Source organism: Sipha flava, unplaced genomic scaffold (genome assembly GCF_003268045.1).
Source record: "Sipha flava isolate LNK unplaced genomic scaffold, YSA_version1 203_pilon_pilon, whole genome shotgun sequence".
In the NCBI taxonomy this organism is placed as follows: Eukaryota; Metazoa; Arthropoda; class Insecta; order Hemiptera; family Aphididae; genus Sipha; species Sipha flava.
In genome coordinates this window covers 502,164-522,083 of record NW_020272799.1, presented here as the reverse complement: position 1 = coordinate 522,083, position 19,920 = coordinate 502,164, and the positions used below count along the sequence as shown (strand labels likewise).

General features: G+C 27.5%; 3 protein-coding genes and 1 non-coding gene across 6 annotated transcripts; 2 read left to right on the top strand and 2 right to left on the bottom strand.

The window, feature by feature from the left end:
• Window positions 1-488: 488 nt before the first annotated feature.
• On the top strand, window positions 489-3,630 carry LOC112682404 (glycine--tRNA ligase). The gene is made up of 13 exons (XM_025552994.1): window positions 489-719; window positions 791-995; window positions 1,061-1,202; window positions 1,268-1,579; window positions 1,634-1,783; window positions 1,844-2,006; window positions 2,102-2,266; window positions 2,338-2,464; window positions 2,528-2,651; window positions 2,778-2,994; window positions 3,057-3,150; window positions 3,213-3,400; window positions 3,465-3,630. Exons 1-13 carry the CDS (start codon window positions 489-491, stop codon window positions 3,570-3,572), a joined length of 2,226 nt encoding a protein of 741 aa, XP_025408779.1. The 3' UTR covers window positions 3,573-3,630.
• Window positions 3,631-5,602: 1,972 nt separating this feature from the next.
• Window positions 5,603-6,593, bottom strand: LOC112682403 (ER membrane protein complex subunit 3). The gene is made up of 2 exons (XM_025552993.1): window positions 5,982-6,593; window positions 5,603-5,913 (listed from the first exon to the last, which is right to left on the bottom strand). Exons 1-2 carry the CDS (start codon window positions 6,436-6,438, stop codon window positions 5,621-5,623), a joined length of 750 nt encoding a protein of 249 aa, XP_025408778.1. The 5' UTR covers window positions 6,439-6,593; the 3' UTR covers window positions 5,603-5,620.
• Window positions 6,594-7,100: 507 nt separating this feature from the next.
• On the top strand, window positions 7,101-7,305 carry LOC112682459. The gene has a single exon (XR_003148520.1). It is a non-coding gene; the product is annotated as a small nucleolar RNA U3 (small nucleolar RNA).
• Window positions 7,306-8,759: 1,454 nt separating this feature from the next.
• LOC112682438 lies at window positions 8,760-19,489 on the bottom strand. 3 transcript variants are annotated; one of them, XM_025553042.1, is made up of 6 exons: window positions 16,672-16,755; window positions 16,350-16,573; window positions 15,696-15,870; window positions 15,297-15,488; window positions 14,552-14,678; window positions 8,760-8,982 (listed from the first exon to the last, which is right to left on the bottom strand). In XM_025553042.1, the coding sequence occupies exons 2-6, from the start codon at window positions 16,558-16,560 to the stop codon at window positions 8,863-8,865; spliced, it is 825 nt and encodes a 274-aa protein (XP_025408827.1). In that variant the 5' UTR covers window positions 16,561-16,573; window positions 16,672-16,755; the 3' UTR covers window positions 8,760-8,862. The 3 variants fall into 3 exon arrangements, with proteins under 3 accessions (XP_025408827.1, XP_025408826.1, XP_025408825.1); XM_025553041.1 differs by lacking the exons at window positions 8,760-8,982; window positions 16,672-16,755 and adding exons at window positions 13,680-13,988; window positions 19,363-19,489; XM_025553040.1 differs by lacking the exon at window positions 8,760-8,982 and adding an exon at window positions 13,680-13,988.
• Between the last annotated feature and the right edge of the window lie 431 nt (window positions 19,490-19,920).

The following is a 19,920-nucleotide window of genomic DNA, read 5'->3' as shown; positions in this document are numbered from 1 at the left end:
TTAGGATATTCGTTTTAGATAAGGCTAAAAGAGTTCCTATTTCTTAGCAGATTATTTGAAATAGTTAATTAACTTCTCATTTCAATATTTTGCCAGCTGTATTTCATTAGTTTCTTCTATATTTTATTTTGTGTGCTAAGTATTAAAGTTGGAGCGTTATGAACGCTCCACTTCTCTACGTTCACAATATCTTTTTTGATTGCTATACGAGGCACGAGATTGAACATTTGCTCTTAAAGAAAGTAAAATATTCACAGATATTATATTTTAAAGTCAATGAAAAATGAAGATAACTATATGATAAAAGACTAAAATAATATAAATCTGCGACAATGTGCATTATTCAATTATTGCATTGTGCAGATTTTTAGAATGTACATATTCAATACTGTTGTCTGCCCTACAATCTACGTTAGTGATTACGCCATCTACCTGTGTGAACTATTACAAACATCATAACCAATGATAGCAGACTTTCATACTGTACTATGTCACGTTTGCAGTGTCTAGATTTAAAATTTGTCTTCAGACTGCTTAATGTAGCTGGAGTAATTGGAAAATACCGTTTGTCTATTGGTTGCCGGTATTACTCGAAAGTTAGTGATTGGGGAACTAAAAAGAGCGGTTCACTTGTAAAGCTTGTTTATTATCCAGAAGGTATGGCCGATCCACAAGTCGAAGTAATTTTAGCTCCGCTGAGAGCAGATGTGAAGAAACAAGTGAGTGTCTGATCATTTCGGAAAATGTTGGATATTTTTTCTAAATTTATGTACTTATTATTTACTATAAGGGTGACTTGGTGAGGTCATTAAAAGAAAATAATGCTTCCGATATGGAAGTGAAAAGGGCTGTTGGAGAGTTAAAAGCCTTAAAAAAACTATTAGATGACAAGGAGCTTTCATTGCAACCACCATCTGAGATATTCAATAGGTCTAAATTTGCAGATCTTATGATCCGTCGATTCTTTTATGATCAATCGTTCTCTATTTATGGAGGTAATGTTATGATTAATATTTATACAATCAATTATATTATTATCTAATAATTAAATACTATTTAGGTGTTGCTGGATTGTATGATTTTGGACCAATGGGTTGTGCATTAAAATCAAATATTTTGGAACAATGGAAACGGTTTTTTGTTCTTGAAGAACAGATGCTTGAAATTGATTGTTCAATGTTAACACCTGAACGAGTTTTAGAGTAATATTTTTATTATTAAATCTATGTAACATATGATATTGATTTCATATTTTAAATCATTGAAGGACTTCAGGTCATGTAGAGAAGTTTGCTGATACTATGGTGAAAGATAAGAAAACAGGAGAGTGCTTCAGGCTTGACCATTTAATCAAGAATCGGCTAGAAACTTTAATCAAGGATAAAAAACAAACATCTGAAATTAAAGAAGAGTGTAAAGACATAATAATTAAATTAGATGGTATGACTACAGAGCAAATGTCTGACATTGTCAAGAAGTTTAACATGAAATCGCCTACTACTGGCAATGATCTTTCTGAACCGGTTGATTTTAATCTTATGTTTGCCACTCAAATTGGGCCTACTGGAGACCAAAAAGGGTAAATAAAAATATAATATAACAGCATACATATTATTAAATTATACTCTAATAGATTTTTGAGGCCAGAAACTGCTCAAGGTATTTTTGTCAATTTTAAACGTTTACTTGAGTTCAATCAAGGAAGATTGCCATTTGCTGCTGCTCAAATCGGAAATGCTTTTCGGAATGAAATATCTCCTCGTTCTGGTTTATTAAGAGTTCGGTAAATCGAAAATTGAATAATTATTCTGAAATATGTATATAATTAAATACTTTATGTTAGGGAATTTACTATGGCTGAAATTGAACATTTCTGTGACCCAAGTGATAAATCACATTCTAAATTTAGTGATGTAGAAAATACTGTAATGAAATTATATAGTGCTTGTAATCAGATGGATGGTCAACCTCCAATTGACATTACAATTGGTCAAGCTGTATCTAAAGTATATAAATAAATTTAAATTAAATATACCACAAATTATGTATTATATGGGTTAAAGTTTAAATACCAAATTAACAATAGTTTATTTATTATTAGGGCTTGGTTGCTAATCAAACATTAGGATATTTCATGGCTCGTATTTTTATGTTTATGATAAGAATTGGAATAACCAAAGAAAAATTAAGATTCCGACAACATATGTCAAATGAAATGGCTCATTATGCTGTTGATTGCTGGGATGCTGAGTGTCTTACCTCTTATGTAATAATGATTTATCAGCCGCTTTAAATTGCAGATTTTAAATTTTATATATTTTTGTATTATTTGAATAGGGTTGGGTTGAATGTATTGGTTGTGCAGATAGATCAGCTTATGATCTTACTAAACACGGTGAAGAAACTAAACAAAGATTGGTGGCTGAAAGGAAATTACCTGCTCCAAAAACTATTCAAGTTACTGGTATATATTATTTCTGAATAGAAAATAATTCATAAATTAATTATTAAATTGTGTTTGACATAGAATTGGAAATGGATAAAGGTCTAATTGGTAAGACATTACGCAAAGATTCTAAAGAATGCGTTGAAAAATTATCAAAACTATCTATAGACGAAGTTAAAAAACTTCATGAATTCATTGACAATGAGTAATTATTTTTAGATGACATAATTTGATGTGTATAGAATGTCTAAAATGAATACATTTTATTTTTTTTATTTATGTTTTTCAAACTACTTGTATTTAATTATAAATTTTTTTTTATTACTTTTAGAAAACCAGATCCGAAAACTGGCTTAACTTTATGTAAAATTGGTAACAAAGAGTTCCAAATCAATAAACAAATGATTCCTCTAAATTCTTATTCAAAAACCGTGCACGTTGAAGAGATTGTTCCTAACGTTATAGAACCATCATTTGGTATTGGCCGAATTATTTACACATTATTAGAACATACATTTAAAATACGTGAAAAAGATGAACAAAGAACAGTAAGTGCATTAAAATGAACATTTAAATTTTTATTAAAATTATAATTGATATTATTTTACAGTACTTATCTTTGCCTCCACTAGTGGCACCTTTAAAATGTTGTGTTCTTCCATTACTTGATAATGATAAATTCACACCACTTGTTACAATATTATGTGAGTATTATAGAGTTATAATAGTCTTTTAATTTTTAATAATTTTGTTAAATATATTTTAGCTAAGACCTTATGCCTAAAAGGCATCTCCAACAAAATTGATGATTCTAGTGGTTCAGTAGGACGTCGTTATGCAAGAACTGATGAGATTGCTGTACCATATTGCATTACAGTAGATTTTGAATCATTGAATGAACCTCAATCAGTAACAATACGAGAAAGGGATTCAATGGAACAAATCCGAGTACCTGTAAGAATATTAGCTTTATTTTTAAGTAAATTTTATTTGATGTATTCATTATTTGTTATTATAGGTGGCCGAAGTTGTGGATTTGATGTACAATCTATCACAAGGCAATATTGATTGGAATGTAGCAAAAACTAAATATCCTAAATTTGAGTCTCAGCAATCAAATGAATAATTTCATATTTATATTAAAATACTAATCGAATAAAACTTCATTTTTAATTAAAACAAAATTTTTGAATGAACTTTTATTGTTTCATTTAATTAATACATTATTTCCATTTTAAAATAAGTTACTAACAGGTTACATAAAGTCTGTGTAACTTAGTCTTAGATAAACGCAATGTAAATTATAGTTTATAGTTTTTTAATTTCATTCTAGTGTGTTATACACTTATGTGATAGTGCAAATCATCTATAGTATATGTTGAAAAATAAACATGAAATTATAATTAGTTATAATGTTAATTATAATTAAAGATATGTCGTGAAACACTGATGAACCATGGGTGGTTCACATACAATGATTTATAACCCGGTGTTAATGTAAAATAATATAATCAGTATTAAAAATAATAATTCCAAGTTTTTCACAATTTAATTAAAATCTTATCCTAAATACTGTGATACTTGATATTTAAATTATAATGATCTCTAATAAAATGTATTGTAATTAATAATTGGAAAATACTGCAAAACTTCAAGCTTCCAATATTATGTTAACGTTATCAACATAGAAGCTTTATCAAATTTGAATACTTTCTTAGAGAATTTCACCATTTGTAATTTATTAGAAGATTTTATAAATAACTATTATACCTACCAAAAAATAATGATTTGATTTCTAAATAATTGACTTAAGGTTATTAAATACATATTTTCACACAAACAAAAGGAATTTCTTGGATTGAAATATAATATAATATAATTGAGTATAAACAATTTTTGTTTAAAACTTTCAATTATGTAATTGATTAGTGTAAATATTCTTAATGAAACCCTAACTATTCGTTTATGTTATGAAACTGACATAGGTCTAGCAAATCCAGGATGTAAGACAACCTTACATATGAACAGTGGCGTATTTTGGGTGATTTTTCGGGGGATGTCCAACATTTAATGAACTTCACAAACGAAAATTTTAGAACTACAGTAGATTTCCGCTTATTACGATGCCGTATACAGCGATATTCTTGTTAAAACGATTCCTAGTTATATATTTGGTCGATTTTATATCTCACGAAGATAATGTTTTCGTCATCCGCATACAACGAGTTTCGGATATAACGATCTGATTCTTTAGGTCCCTTATAGATTGTTATAAGCGGATTCTACTGTATTTACTGATGTGAAGAAATATCGAACTAACTTTTTTTAAATAACGAGAAATTAACAAGTAATTTGTAATTTAAGACCATTACATGGTATAATAGACATGTTGGAGGTTATTACTTGATACTAATCACTAAGATTTATTCTAAAAATTACCTTTTATAATATTGTACAGATACAAAGATATTAAAATATATTGTAATATTACAATAAATTACAATATTATTATTATTTTTATTTATTACTAGAGATCTAAGTGCCTCTTCTTTAAAATACGTTCGTCAATCACTTTATTGACATCAATATTAACTTCTCTGTGGATAGCTAAGCTATTTTATTGTCACAATATTGGCCTAGTTATATTTTTTTGTTTACTTTGTTGTGCCGTTTATTTTATTATTAAATAAAAGCATTATAAAATAAACGATAAAATCAATATAATATAAGGCCTTTATTTTTTTTAAAATCGAGGGATGTCCAGACATGGAGGACACCCCCCAAAATACGCCACTGCATATGAATCAAATCCTTAGTAGATATATTTATATTGGTCCAGTTTATTGAATGCATTAAATATTTTAATATAACTTTAATTTATAACAATTGTACAGTTTATCAATTAATGCTCAATGAAAATAGAAGACAGTAAGCAAATAAAAAATTTAGTCATTTCGATGATACATTTAATTTCAAACAAACGAAACAAAATGTAAAATGGTACATTCGAAATTGTATATCATTTTCAAATGATCTCATTACCTTAAATATTTTAAGGTGTAAAAGATAATAATTTAAACAAAAAAAAATAAGAAAAACAATTTTAAGGCTCAATATTTTTTAAGCCATAAGTGCTTTTAGTAAAAAAAAATGTTCTCTTTGATCACCAAATTATTATTTAATACTTTTATTCATTAAGACATTCAGCACTTCATTATCGAGATCTGCAAGGGACCATTTATGAGAACTAATTTCCAATGCTTCCCATTCTGCTTTAAAAGCTACTTTTGGATCCATAGGCATGGACATTGCAGCGCCAGACATTTGATCCTGCATTACACGTGATTGATCAGCAGCATTATTTTCACCCAAAACTAAAGCGTATATACTTCGAAGCCCAAAAACATTCAAAAAATACCATGATGCAGATGATACCCAGGCTGCATCCAATGAAACCAATTCAATACCTGAGATGTATTTGAAAAATTAACATTGTTAGAACCAACAGAAAGGAACATGATATTGGAAAAATTACCTCTTTGCAACATTGGTTTAAAACGTAGGGTTAAAGGAAACGGTACTTTGGTAGTAACAAATCCTGAAAACATCCAATTGATCCATCCACCTATGACCACCATTGGCAAGACATTGGTCACATTGCCTTTTAACATTTCAGTCATCATGCTTGGATCCGGCATAGCAGTTTGGGCGGGAGCAGATCGTTTCTGTGTCTTAAAGTAGCCATTTTCCTCGTTGTTGAAGTAATGACGACGCATGTAGAACCCTTGTTTAGATATATATCGACCATTTTCACGTAACATTCGTGACCTAATTAATACTTGGCTGTCCTGTACCTGTGTTAGTTCGACTTTTTTTTGAGACGTAATTAATAACGAAACATAATGTCGAATAACACCGACGAGGAATGTGATTAATACGATAGGTAAAAACACCCAACCACGAATATTGATATCCAATACTAACTCAGCCATAATTAGATAATCTAAACTTAACTAATAAGACTATAATTCAAACATGAATACGATTGAAATGTATTTGTAATAGCGCCGAATCAAAGTTAACAGTAAAACATTTCAAAAAGTTCTGTATAAACAAAATAAGAACTATTGAAGTTTAATATAATCATTATTCTTTATCATTAATCGTTGCTGTTATCAGTCGGTTTCCAAATTTCAGATTTCCTTAATTAGACAGAAATAAATGAAAAAAATCGAAATACTTTTATTTGATGAAATTTAAATCCCGACATTTTACAATTACTAACCAATATTATTAAAAACAAATTATTAATAGGGGTATTGTTTTCGTATAGTTATAGAAACTGAACAGGTATAAGATTAGATAAATTATAAAAATTTGAAATATTTCGGTTGATGTTCGTGTCAATAGATGGCGCTGTAAATGAACATTTTTTACATAGCAAAGATTAAATTGATTTTTTTACCTTAAAACCAACATATTTATAATAATTACATATGATCATTAAACAGTTTTACATTAAAAACATATTAATCAGCGATAAATGCGAATAACTTTCAGAGTAGAACGTCTAACGTGTACATTGATGTTTCAAAAACCGTAGGCGAAGAGAACATTTGTAATACAAATACAAGTAAACTAAAGTCCAATGATTAAGATCATACTTCACAGGATCATTTCTGTAGTATGCATCGTCCCCTCCAGGTGCAAATCTGGAGTCGTCATTGGCCACGATGATGAGACTAGTCCATTCACTTGAGCGTGAGACAGCTGGTGTTTAATCGTTTGCGATTCAAAAACATTTCAGCGACGATGATCGCTTACGGTTCGCCGGTTGGTGGGTGGACAGTCTGAGTGGTTAAAACACATATGACTAATATACTTTGTAATGATTCTTTGAATTACTTATGGGCGGCACTATCGAATAGTTTATTCTAGCAAATAGTATGCGATAGTAATCATAGCTATATCGATTATTATAATCGAATATATCATTTTGTATGACCTAATAGTTTTTACATCAATAACTATTGGTATCGAGTAAAATAACAAAACGTTAACGTTAACGTTTTTTGTTAATAAGTTATTCTTATCAGTAATCAGTTATCACATTAGTAATTAGATATCTCAAAATAAAATAAAAATCATTTAAGCCAATCTGATTTCAAATTTTACTGAATAATTCAGAAGTCGAAAACTATCGAATAATTGAATAATTTGAAATTATCGAATAGTTTCAAATAATTTGAAAAATTGAATAATATTGAATAATTGAAAACTATTGAAAGTCCGAATAGTTTCGAATAATTCGGAACAATTGATAATTATGAAAAACTATCCAATTGTTTGATAGTGCCCATTACTAATCTCTATATGTATATTTAAAAATGGAGTCAAAAATGTATAACAATTCATCAATTGAGAACGATTACGAAAAAGATCAATCGTGCTCAATCGGGTTCCAACCGTAAATGTCCGAACATACGCCACGTCAGCTACAAAATCGTTTCAGTATATTTAAAAAAATATTCAGTAGATAAATCGCTAGCTAATTCTATATGTATTGCATTAGTCGTGAAGCATACAAATATACATATATATCCTTTGGTTATTGGCCCTTTGCGTTGTAAATTAGATTTTATCATAATGGGACCACCAAAACCAATACCGCATATTTTAAAAGGAATACTTGGTGGGTTTACACGTTCCTTTGGTAAATTGCCCATAAATGGCTGTACAGTTGTTGAAAACACTTAATTCATTAGTGAACAATTTTTCTCGCTATATTTCTGCCGTTATGCCGTTAATAGGCCAATACTGTTCTCTTATTGACGATAACTCGCCTAATTAACTAACTCGCCTGTGGTTCCGCATGTAATAATCGTATATGTTCATACCGAAATACTAAAATCGTTAAATTAATAGTGGCAGGTAGTAGCATTATAACTCCTATAGGAATATAGGAATATAACTCCATATTTTCAGTTTTCATTTCAGAATCTGAATCGGTATTGATGAACGAATCTGGTTCTGATTCTGTTTCCAATGTATAGCTATGTGGGGGGGGATGAAGATACTTCTACGATGGCTTTTGGCGTGCTTGGTAATAGATTTGATACAAAACTAAAACTGATAGACTCGTGATTAATAATCATCTATAGAATTTTAAATTATAACAAATTAATTAGTAAATATTTTTTACTCAATTTTCATCATAAGTAATGACATACAATACGTACTTCTGTTTGTTCACTACTCAATTCTTTTGATATAAGAATAGTAGGTACAATAAACTTTTTGGCAGTCTTTTTTTTGGATTTTGTTTTCCACTGAACTCTTCTTGTATGACTTCTTGCATATGTTTTAACATTGTTCTAATGAAACTTGGATCTTTGGTGCGATGCAACAGTTTTAAACTATTTTTTATGAATGTTTCCAATTTTTTGGAGGACTCCATGATGATCAATTGATAATATGCGCAGTATAATATGAACAACCGATAGTAATGATAAAAGAGCTAACTCAATAAGATAAATCTGAAATCACAATAATTAGTTGTTTGAAAAATTGTAACAATACAATACAATACACATTGATGTAGAATACGAATGTTATAGAGTGTAGATAAATAGTTAATAAAATGTAAACAATAACAGCAATATTTGGTTGCTAACCAATGAGTAAATTTACTATTGAAACCACGATATTTTTATACACACACTTTGTTGAAAATCCGTACGCATGTCAAGTGATTATGATATTATATTAATAACATAACCTGTGATACAACATAACGCAAAAAGTGAATAGTAATTTATAACAATCAATTACTATTCACTTTTTGGTGTCTCTCGACTAAGGAAACAGTTATAGTCACATTCATTTTGAGTACATAAATTTCATAAAAAATGCATAATCTTCAACGAGCGATAAGCGGTTAAGCGAATAAATGGTCTCTATTGAAAAATGTAGAGAGTAACAAATTAGAATTGAAAAAAACACTAAGTTAATTCCTAGATTAAAAATAATGAATCACAAAGTTTTGTGTTTAAGATTGAGATAAAATATATTCATCTATGTCTATAATCTCAGCACATGAAGTTGTTACGTATTATTAGTGTATAATGGTTTTCACTTTACTTAGGAGTATCTAAAATTAAAATTTAGTTCCAAAATCGTACTTTTTCATCTTCTTGCTAATATTTTAAGTAAACCTATGGTAGTAAGTTGTGATCAATTTTGTCTCTATATAAATTAGTAGATGGAAGTAATTTTACTATTGCACAAATGCGATCAAAAGTTATTCTTTTTTAAATTATTTCAGTTGGACATTGAAACGTTAGAGTATTGGACTGTAGACTTGCCTCTAGAGTTAAAATGAAGGTACCTGACGTATAGACATAGTTTCTAATCCCTATTTAGGTACTATATTACTAATGATTTTATTGTGTTTTTTTTTATAAATTTAGAGTTTCTCCGAGACACTATTTTCTTTTTGAAATAAGAGTAGGAATATAGTAAAAATATAACAGTATAGTCTATAGCAGGGATCGCCAACATTTTCTAAAAAATGATCTACATTTGACATTTAAGTCCCTGGTGATCGACATCCAGGTGAATTTAGATCTTTAACATTTTAATCTAATGTTCCCATTATCCGATTAATCTGATTAATTTACGCGATCGACCGATAGTGGTAAAATAAATTTTACAACGATTGACTGATTGGCGACCCCTGGTCTATAGTATTAAAATGTAAAAACAATATTCCTTTGGTATATTTTAATTAAATATTGTATTGACACTATTTTCACAGTATTAAAAAATAATAAATAATCATATATATTAAAATATTATAAAACAAAAAAAAGTTAGTTAACAAAAGGTAATTCTTAAATAATGATAATTTAATACGAGATATAAAATAACAATATATGTATAAAAAAAAACAATATTTCTTTGATGCATACAATGGTAAATATTTACTTTCTGGAGAATAAAAAAGAAACTTCAAATACTATTTAATAATATAAATTAACAATAATATATTTTTCCATATTATCTGTACTCATGTTAGTTTTTCTATCGCTTAACATTTGTTTATAGAGACTAAATGAACGTTCAACATTAACAGATATTAGAGGTGCAAACTTTATGTCATCAACTACACTGGGTGTAAAATATTCTGGGATATCTTCATTGTTTCCACATAAAATGTTCCCAACTTTTACTAACATTTGGTAATCTTTATTTTTTTTAACATAATTGAGATACTTAAGTGTTTTTATTATGTTATCTGTTTCACCAGGTATGTTAGTTAGTTTGTAGATAATAGTTTGTACAATATCCAACGATAACACAAAAGTCAAATATTCTAAAATATGCTAAATGGGCTAAATATTCTCAAATATGCAAAAAAAATGTTTTTCTTCCAACTTAGAATTGAACGAATCATCCACATTTTTTACTTTCATAAAACTGCATAGACCCAGTAACGATATGTAAAAACATATAAATCCGGTCTTTACCGGATTACTTATAATATTATATATTTAGTACTTACTTAAAAATTTATTTGCTTTGAGTAGTATTAATTTAATAATTAAATTAATATTATGAAATAATATTAAATTCAGTTTAAAATGTTCGCATTTAAATCAGACAGACAAACGCGTGATTTTTATTTCGATAGCAACTGATGACTGATGTAAGTACAATAAAATTGTAAACTCGGACGGGGGCCGGACGAGTGTGAATGCCTAATCCGAGTCAACGGACGTGCCGTTTTGTGTCGCGGATCGGGGCCGGACCAGTGGAAATCGACCTTAAAACGTTGTGGTTAACTAACTGTTATTACTCAAACATAGTCGGAAAATTGTTCAGAAAAAATTTGTAATGGTCTAAAAATAATTGTAAAACAATAATCTTTCTTATATATTTTATTTATGTAAAGTTTCAAATATTATAAAAAAAAAATTATGGTGCCTTTTTAAAGGTCCGCTCAAACCGAAGTGGTAGCGGTGGCGGTAGCGGCAGCGGTATTTATCGCTTTATAAATACCGCTGATCTACCCTAACCGGAGAGCGAAATATTTCGCCGAAAATTACTAGTTGACATTATGACACCCATGCTCGTACATGTATTTTAGTTATATTTTAGTTATTATTGTATTTTTATTTATTAATATTAATATTTTAAAGTACAAAACAACATATTACTATTTTAAATATTATCTTTAATATAATTAAATCTTAAATATAATTTTTTTTTCTCGTATCCTTGAATTCTGAAAGTGTCATATTATATATGATGGGATATTCTTTAACAATAGTAATTAACTGGTCAACTTTATTGGTCATTTTTATTATAAATAACAAATTTTAAACAAGAGAATCATACATTCAAACACTACAACGTTAAATTCAACTGCAAGGTGTAAACTGCCAGGGGTACGATTACGATGAATAGATATGTGTTTGAATATAAAGTCAAAATATATCATACAATGTAATGATAAGCTTTCTATAGATATTAATATATTAATAATAAAATGTAGATAACTCATAGTTGGGATTTACAACTGAGTATCGCAGCGGTAAGCGATAAATATAGTGTCTGCAGCCAGTGGTCGAAATGGCTCAAGATAAGTGGAGGGATGCTTTACAATTCAAATTTCCTGATATCATCATAATATTCTTCACACTTTGTGTACCTATAATATATATATATTTTTTTTTTTTATAGTTCACATAAGGTATATTATCATAGACCGTGGCTCTAAATACGGGTATAATACGGGTTGCGAAACGGCTTATACTAAACAACACGATGAGCCGGGCGCGCGGGCCTGAATGTTAAAAACAATTATATTCACCGAAAAAAAATAATTTCTTATATATAAATATAAAAATGATAATAAGTATATCATTTTAAAATACAAGTCTTAGAAGGAATACGTTATTCTAGACAAAATAAGTAGAGGGATGAAAACTGTAAATACAAAAAAGTAGAGGGATGCCATCCCTCCGTATCCCCTCCCCTCACTTCAAGCACTGTCTGAAGCGAAAAATAAAAATATCGGGCTCAATCTTGCGGTAACATTTTCGCCGCGGTATTAATTTCGCGATAGTGAGTACTTGTATTAAAACTTATGGACATTACATTTCGCTGCCGTTACCGCCACCGTTATCGCTTCGGTTTGAGCGGACCTTAAACCATGCGCCCGGGGCGTATGCACCATAGCCGCCCCCCCCCCCCGGCACTGTTCTACGTATACCCGTAGTATTCCTGCAATAAATACTAAAAATAAACTTTATCATCTGTTGCGTGGTGATATGGGTAATCGAGAGGCGGCTGCCTCACAGTTTTTTGGGAGGTGGGTGAGCAAGGCCGTATCTAAAATTTTTTTTCGGGAGGGGTCCAAAATATGTATATTGTAATTTTATTGAATTAAGATTTTAACTTTTGATATTTGGTTAAAAATAAGACAGAAAAAAGATTTAATCTTCTTTTATTAAAATTAATATCATATTTTCATATGATATTATGACATAAAATATAAAGCAATCAATTATTAATTGGAGCTTAAGTCATTTTGACTGAAAATATTTATGTTGGTATTGAAATAAATAAGTATTTTAAACATTTGTAAAATATTGAAGAAATTTCGGGGGAGGGGGTTAGACACCCTGGACCCCTCCAGATAAGGCCATATGGGAGGGTGTCGGCAAAATGTAATTGCCTCTGAAAATTGTTGAGTTCACCACGCCACTGATCATCATCACAATATCATATGCGTTATAAACAGATAACATAACAAACATAAATACCCAATACTCCTACTGGATAAATATATGTACATTGTACGTCTATGGAATAATTGCATTACCAATTGTAACTAGATTATATTCATCACCATAAACGCAAAAGAATCCATTTAAAACCACTTTTTACCGCAAAATAAATTGGGGATTCTAATTTAAAACTTGGGAGTACTAAGCACCCCCGTATGTCTGTCAATGCACAAAAGACATTGTATACGAATACCGATTATATGTATCTAACCTTACTCATTATTTTTTTTAATAATCCAAAAAAAGTTGATTAGTCTATATGGCGCAGTAAGTGCATTGAGCGATAATATCGTTAAAAATAGGAAAATATTTTGACATTTTTATTTTGTTGAAATATATTGGTGTATTTATTAGTTTATTTTTTCAGATATTTGGTACATATAGTTTAAAAAAAAAACAGAATAATATATTATTGATGATATAAACATAATGATTATAGTAGTATTTCGAATGAAGTAAAAACAATATGTTTCTATTCAAACAAGAAGAATTTCGTTATATAGATGTCCAAGTAACGGCGTGGAATTAAAACGGTTCATAATTTTTTTCCTATAATCCTTCACAAATTTTATTATTTTCTCCATTTTATTCATTATATTGGATTTATTATAGTTGGCTATGAACTCATTGATCTGATTGTTGATTTGTAATTCACTTAAATTTTGATATTTTAAATTGGACATGCGTACCTGTTAATTATAATTAATATTATAATAACTAGAATTATAATTCTAATGTCTTAATACAAATATTCTTAAGATTTTAAAAAAATCTTAATTTTTTTTTTTCGTACCAAATAAAAGAAATCTAACCAAAACATTTTACTAAACAAAATTTACTGTTTATCAATTATGACTTATATTAATTTGAAGTTGTTGGATCGAAATATGTATTTTAACTCGAAGACTGGACTTATTTGAAAAATTGTTTTCTGTATCATAGGTTCCACAATTATTCAAAACTAATTTTTAACGATTTTTTTTTCTCGTATGAAAATTCGTATGAAATTATTAATCTAATGGTTTTTATTGTCAATAAATGTCCTACAAAAATTACGTGCAATATTAGAAATACTAATGGAATTGATTATCGGTTTAAACGTCTTAGACTTAAAATGTATCAAATTAGTCGCCAACACGCGAAATCTTGATAAATAATAATAACCTTGCTTATTCATCATTAGTTTATCGATTTATGGTAGTATATGAAAAATAGATTTGAAGTTAATTTTTATTGTTGTTATTACTATTACCGTCACTTTTTCATTCGTCAAGTTCACCGGCTTATTCATGTTCAATTTACATTTATCATCCATAAATGCGATTAAAGTACAACCCATTGCTGATTGATCATTTAATTTCAACATATCAATAGTCACACTTAAAATCAAAATAATAAACAAAAAAAAAAATATAAATATATTATAAGAAAATAAATAAATAATATAAAATATATTATAAAATTAATATAAAATAAAATATTAAATATATTATTTATGTATAATAGGTTTTTTAATATGTTTAAATATGTTTAAATATAAAACATAAATTTATGTTTTAATAGGCATTTTTTTTATAATTTGAAACAATACTATTCAACATTTTTGGCAAAATAATTTAATATTTTTATCATTATAACTTTAAAATTGTTACTTTTTTTTAAATTATAATATATATTTTTAATATGTATAAAGCAAAATATTTTTATATCATATTTGTTTAACTAAAATTTGTCTAACTTAGATGAACAAAGTGAATTGGTAAGAAGGAATTTATAAAATGTTCGTGTACCTACTATTCCCACTCATTTAAACTCTGCATACTTTCTACTCATTAATTAATTAATCATTAAACAATCATTAATTAAGCGCCGTTTTTAATTTTTTTTTTTTTTAACTATGTTTTTATAACATAATAAATAAAATATAATTTTTTTTATTGTTTCAAAGCTTACATTTGTTTTCTGAATAAATATGTTATAAGAAGGTTTTAACTTACATTATATCACCATCACCGAAAATAGAAGATCCATTGATGATTCCGTTCAAAGTATATGTACTGGTAATTTCTAATTTTGGTATATACATTTCAATATCAAAAGATAATGAACATACATTATAGTCAAATTTTGATATAACTAGGTTTTCTAAACCTTTGAGTGAAGATTTTTTGAACATTAAATCTGAAATGCTATTAGAGTATGATTGCTATAAATAATACGAATATCATATAATATTTTTATACATAAACATAATGAAAATATTTTAGAGTTTTTTATGAAGTTTATTTATGAGTTTTTTAAAAGTAAATATTTCCATTTTTTACACTTTTACGTCTATATTCTTTCACTCAAGTAATTCAAACTCTATTAAAAAAAAAAAAATTTATTTGACTTACTTTATTTTATCATTGTACACATTTCTTAAGTTTGGCAACTGAGGGATGTTTATATCTGATAATGGTTCCTTTTTCTCAGCAATCAATTTTTCAAATAAAATCTTCAAAGAACCGTTTAATATTTTTGAGTAGACATTATCTTCGGAAGTACAAATTTTCTTAGTAATGGACGAGGCTAAAAATCATATACATTAATTTATATCATAATAAATATTTAAATTACATTTTTTTATTTAATTTTAATTAGGAACCAACAATATTTGCAAAATTACTTATGTGACCAGTACATGTAATATTGATAGGTACATAATAATCAGAACTAGTGAGAACTTTTAAAGACCCCGAGGCTGATCAGTTCCAGGCCCCTTTTACTTACACTTGTTTGGTCAATATATACATACTACTTATACATACTTTAGTACAATAAAAATATTCAAATTTGCATCTTATGATACGGCGAGTGAAACTATAAAATAATTTTGTATAAAAGGCTGAGACGACTGGCCTTCTAAGAGGTAAGGGCCCCGGAGCCTTGGCCCTCCTTCCCCCATCCTCTCGTCATCCCTGTTAATATTTAATGTGTGATTTGCTAGCGATTGAGAGAGACTCAGTGATTTATCGATGCTTGATTTTTTTTTCAAAGATCATAATTACCCATTTTCTTTGGTTCACTTATGATATTTTTGATAAATATTATGTAATCTTGTATTTTTTGTACTAGGTTTTCTACATCTAATTTAAACTCATAATGAGTTACTTGATGACTGGTTAAACCATTGATTTTTTTAATATCTTTTGTTGAAGCTGCTAAACACGAGATAATCAACAAGTTGACAAGAAAGCATGTGAATATTACTTTTGACATCGTATATTTTTTTCTGAAAACAATAAAAAAAATAAAAGGTAAGATTATTTTTTCTATATAAAATAATAATTCATTATTTAAATGAGACTCAAGTACCAGTTATTGTCTTACCTGAATCTGACGATGAAAAATGGAGAGTAAATATGTTTAATTTGTTGATTTAACTCTACCAACTACGTCAATATACTCAGCGATAGATCTTATATAAGAAATCCCGAGGTAATTTGACTCGGTGAAAAGAAAAAAATGTCATGCGATAAAATAAAATACATTTCCAAGAATTATCTAAGTAATAAATTATAATCACGATCTTTTTTTATCGTATTAAACAATTGAAAATGTATATTGATTAATATACAAAAATGTACGTGATATAAATAATACTATAATTATTGTGTAAGTACTTATATTGAAAAATATGCTATTAAACTGTATTATCAGAACATTAATGAGTCATAGGTTTATTAGAAAAATTTAAATAAAATCATTTATGACAGTGAGAATAATTTTTAAAAAAACATTGCAAAGATACATTCGTTAGACTAGATTTCAAAATTATAAAGACGATATTAAATAATAAAATCTGAAATTTTCTAACTTCTTATGTTCAATTTTAGTAAATTTCTCTTACAGACTCAATGATAAAATTTGATTATAACATCAGGAATTGTAAAACTTACTCGAAATGTACAGATCCAGTGGCGTAGTTACGGGGAGGGTGTGTAAGGGGTTTCCACTCCCCCCCACAGATTTTTTTTTTTAATGATATTTGATTATTATTTATTAATATTTATATATTATAGTAAAATATTTTGATTTTACTATGATTAGGTATATATTAAAAATTGAATAACAAAATAATTTTCATTAATACGGGACATAATAACACTATTTTAAATGTAATAATATATGATATAATATAATATAATATGATATAATATATATGATATCGTTTTAAGATATACTACGAACACTTAAAAACTTACTCTTAAACACCCCCCCCCCCCAGAAAAGAATTGTATCTACGCTACTGTACAGATTCATATAGGTTTCACCTCTTCCACCAAACGACTCTAAACATTATGAAGTTAAATACAAAACTAAAATAATTTATTGAAAATAAACTATTTGCTTTATAGAGATTAAGTATATGAAATTTTTCTTATTTGTAGATCTATATTATTTGTAACTGTGAATTTTGAGTTTTTATTACAATCAAAATTCACATAACATATTTATATTAAAATTACATAGTGTTTTATCCTTATTAAAAACTATCGAATTTTAAAGTTGTAACTCAAACTTAATTCTAAAACTTCAAATATCGAAATACCAAAAGTTACAAATTAATACTTTGGCGACTCCTTGTGACCTTTCAATAACGCCACTGTTTATGGTATTTTGAAATGGTTCTGCTTTATTTTTATAATCGTAATTTTGAAGAATGAAATAACTTTTATATAGTTTTATTTGCAAACCCATACATTAGAAGTAAAATGATCGAATATTGTTTATTTTATACCTATTGATGATTAATGTTGTTTAAATTAATAATTATTTTGAAAATATATTATTTTTTCTACCAAATTATCGTTTATAATATTTTTATTAATCAAGATAAATTTATTTAGAATAACTTTTCTTAATAAATTATAAACTATTTGTACTACGAGTATACAATACATTTTTTAGGTGGAAAATATTATTTTACCTTTTTTTTAAGAAAAATAATAATTCAATGGTTTGATTACAATTATTACATAAGCTTAGACTACAACAAAGCATGATCATAATTAATATTTTATTTTATGATATTTTATACAAAAGTTTACACTACCATGATAATTAATATTAATCATCATATTTCTGAATAAATACGTATATTTATACGTATTTAGACACACAGTACGTTATTTATAAATATTTGTATGTAATAAGGTAAAATTCAATTCTAAATATTTTTTTTTTTTTTTAATTATGTATATTCGGAAGAAAAAAATTAAGACCTAAAACGATTTAAATGCAAAATCATAATAAAATAATAATAATAATATAAAGACATAATATATAAAAATTGACAGACTGAAATAATTTGGGAACGTAGGAGAGGCGAAAATGATGTATTCAAAAGGATGATATCAGAGCAAATAAATAAAACACAATCATTAGGCTTGCCACGGAAAAAGTGAAAACTTACAGTAGATATTATGATGGAAGATACAGATGTATATGTTGAACTAGTAATAGGACACGTTAAAGAGAATTGCTTAAATTACGACTGTTAAATTGAGAAAAAATAAAGAATCAATTTAAAAACTTTTGTAAGATTTTAAATTTTAAGTTTTTAAAAACATACTACGTAATACTATTATGCCTTTTATTTATGTATGATATTCCAATTTTAACTTATAATAAATGTTTAGAAATTATAAATAATATAATCAATATGCTTTAAAATAAAATAAAAATTAAATTAAACTAAAAAAAAAATAAAAAAATTAAATTATTAAATGGTTAAAATAGTCGTAAATTATTATGTAAATAAAAAAATATTTTATGTATAGAAATAAATATAATAACACTTCAGGCTAAGCTTTTATTAATTCAAATAATTTAATGTTTGTAAATAGTTTAATAGAATAGTTAATACTTTCAAAATATTTACTAAATGTATGGACTACATCAACAATTGGTATAATTTGTAATTTTTATAAAATAACAATTTTTATACTATTAGAGAGTACAATGTACACTTAACATTACTAATATATTATAATTGCTATGTAGAATAATTTAACTCACCATTTTTCATAACTTGATTCACTTCATTGCTAGTCATAATAAATGTATATTTCGTTACTTTTGAGAGTTAATTTTATATGTAACACCAGATTAAATGAATCAGAAACACAAAATATGGATCATGATCGAATAGTTCAATGTCTAATGCTTGTTGAGTTAGTTTCGGTAAAGGTTCTAATAATAATAATACCTTGGTTTGAGGGTTGCTTTGTGATGACAATTTGTTGCGTGTTATCATTATCGAGGGTGATACAAACACCTTGTCATTTCGACAAAATTAGTCTATAGAAAAAAAAACACTCGATAATTATTTAAATATTGGCAACTATATCAAATGGTGCTCTACGGCTCCCTCAAACTCACCCTCAAAACACTATTAAAAAAGGGTCAATTGGTATATACATTGAACATTAAGTTCAAATTGAGGTCGCATTATCCAGGGTATTGTTCCTACCGCGAAAAGGGGAACGATGCAGCAAGGTGTAGTATATACGCATTAGTATGTGTGTGTGTTACCATGTACGTATATATATGTATATATGTATTCACTCACTAAAA

Coding starts and splice junctions, on each gene's coding strand:
- LOC112682404 (XM_025552994.1), top strand. CDS start 489: ATGTCACGTTTGCAGTGTCTAGATTTAAAATTTGTCTTCAGACTGCTT. Junction 2,465..2,527: donor AAAAACTATTCAAGTTACTG/GTATATATTATT, acceptor TGTTTGACATAG/AATTGGAAATGGATAAAGGT. Junction 2,652..2,777: donor CATGAATTCATTGACAATGA/GTAATTATTTTT, acceptor TATTACTTTTAG/AAAACCAGATCCGAAAACTG.
- LOC112682403 (XM_025552993.1), bottom strand. CDS start 6,438: ATGGCTGAGTTAGTATTGGATATCAATATTCGTGGTTGGGTGTTTTTA. Junction 5,914..5,981: donor TAAACCAATGTTGCAAAGAG/GTAATTTTTCCA, acceptor AATACATCTCAG/GTATTGAATTGGTTTCATTG.
- LOC112682438 (XM_025553041.1), bottom strand. CDS start 16,560: ATGTCAAAAGTAATATTCACATGCTTTCTTGTCAACTTGTTGATTATC. Junction 15,489..15,695: donor GTGTACAATGATAAAATAAA/GTAAGTCAAATA, acceptor ATACTCTAATAG/CATTTCAGATTTAATGTTCA. Junction 14,679..15,296: donor TTCGGTGATGGTGATATAAT/GTAAGTTAAAAC, acceptor TTTGATTTTAAG/TGTGACTATTGATATGTTGA.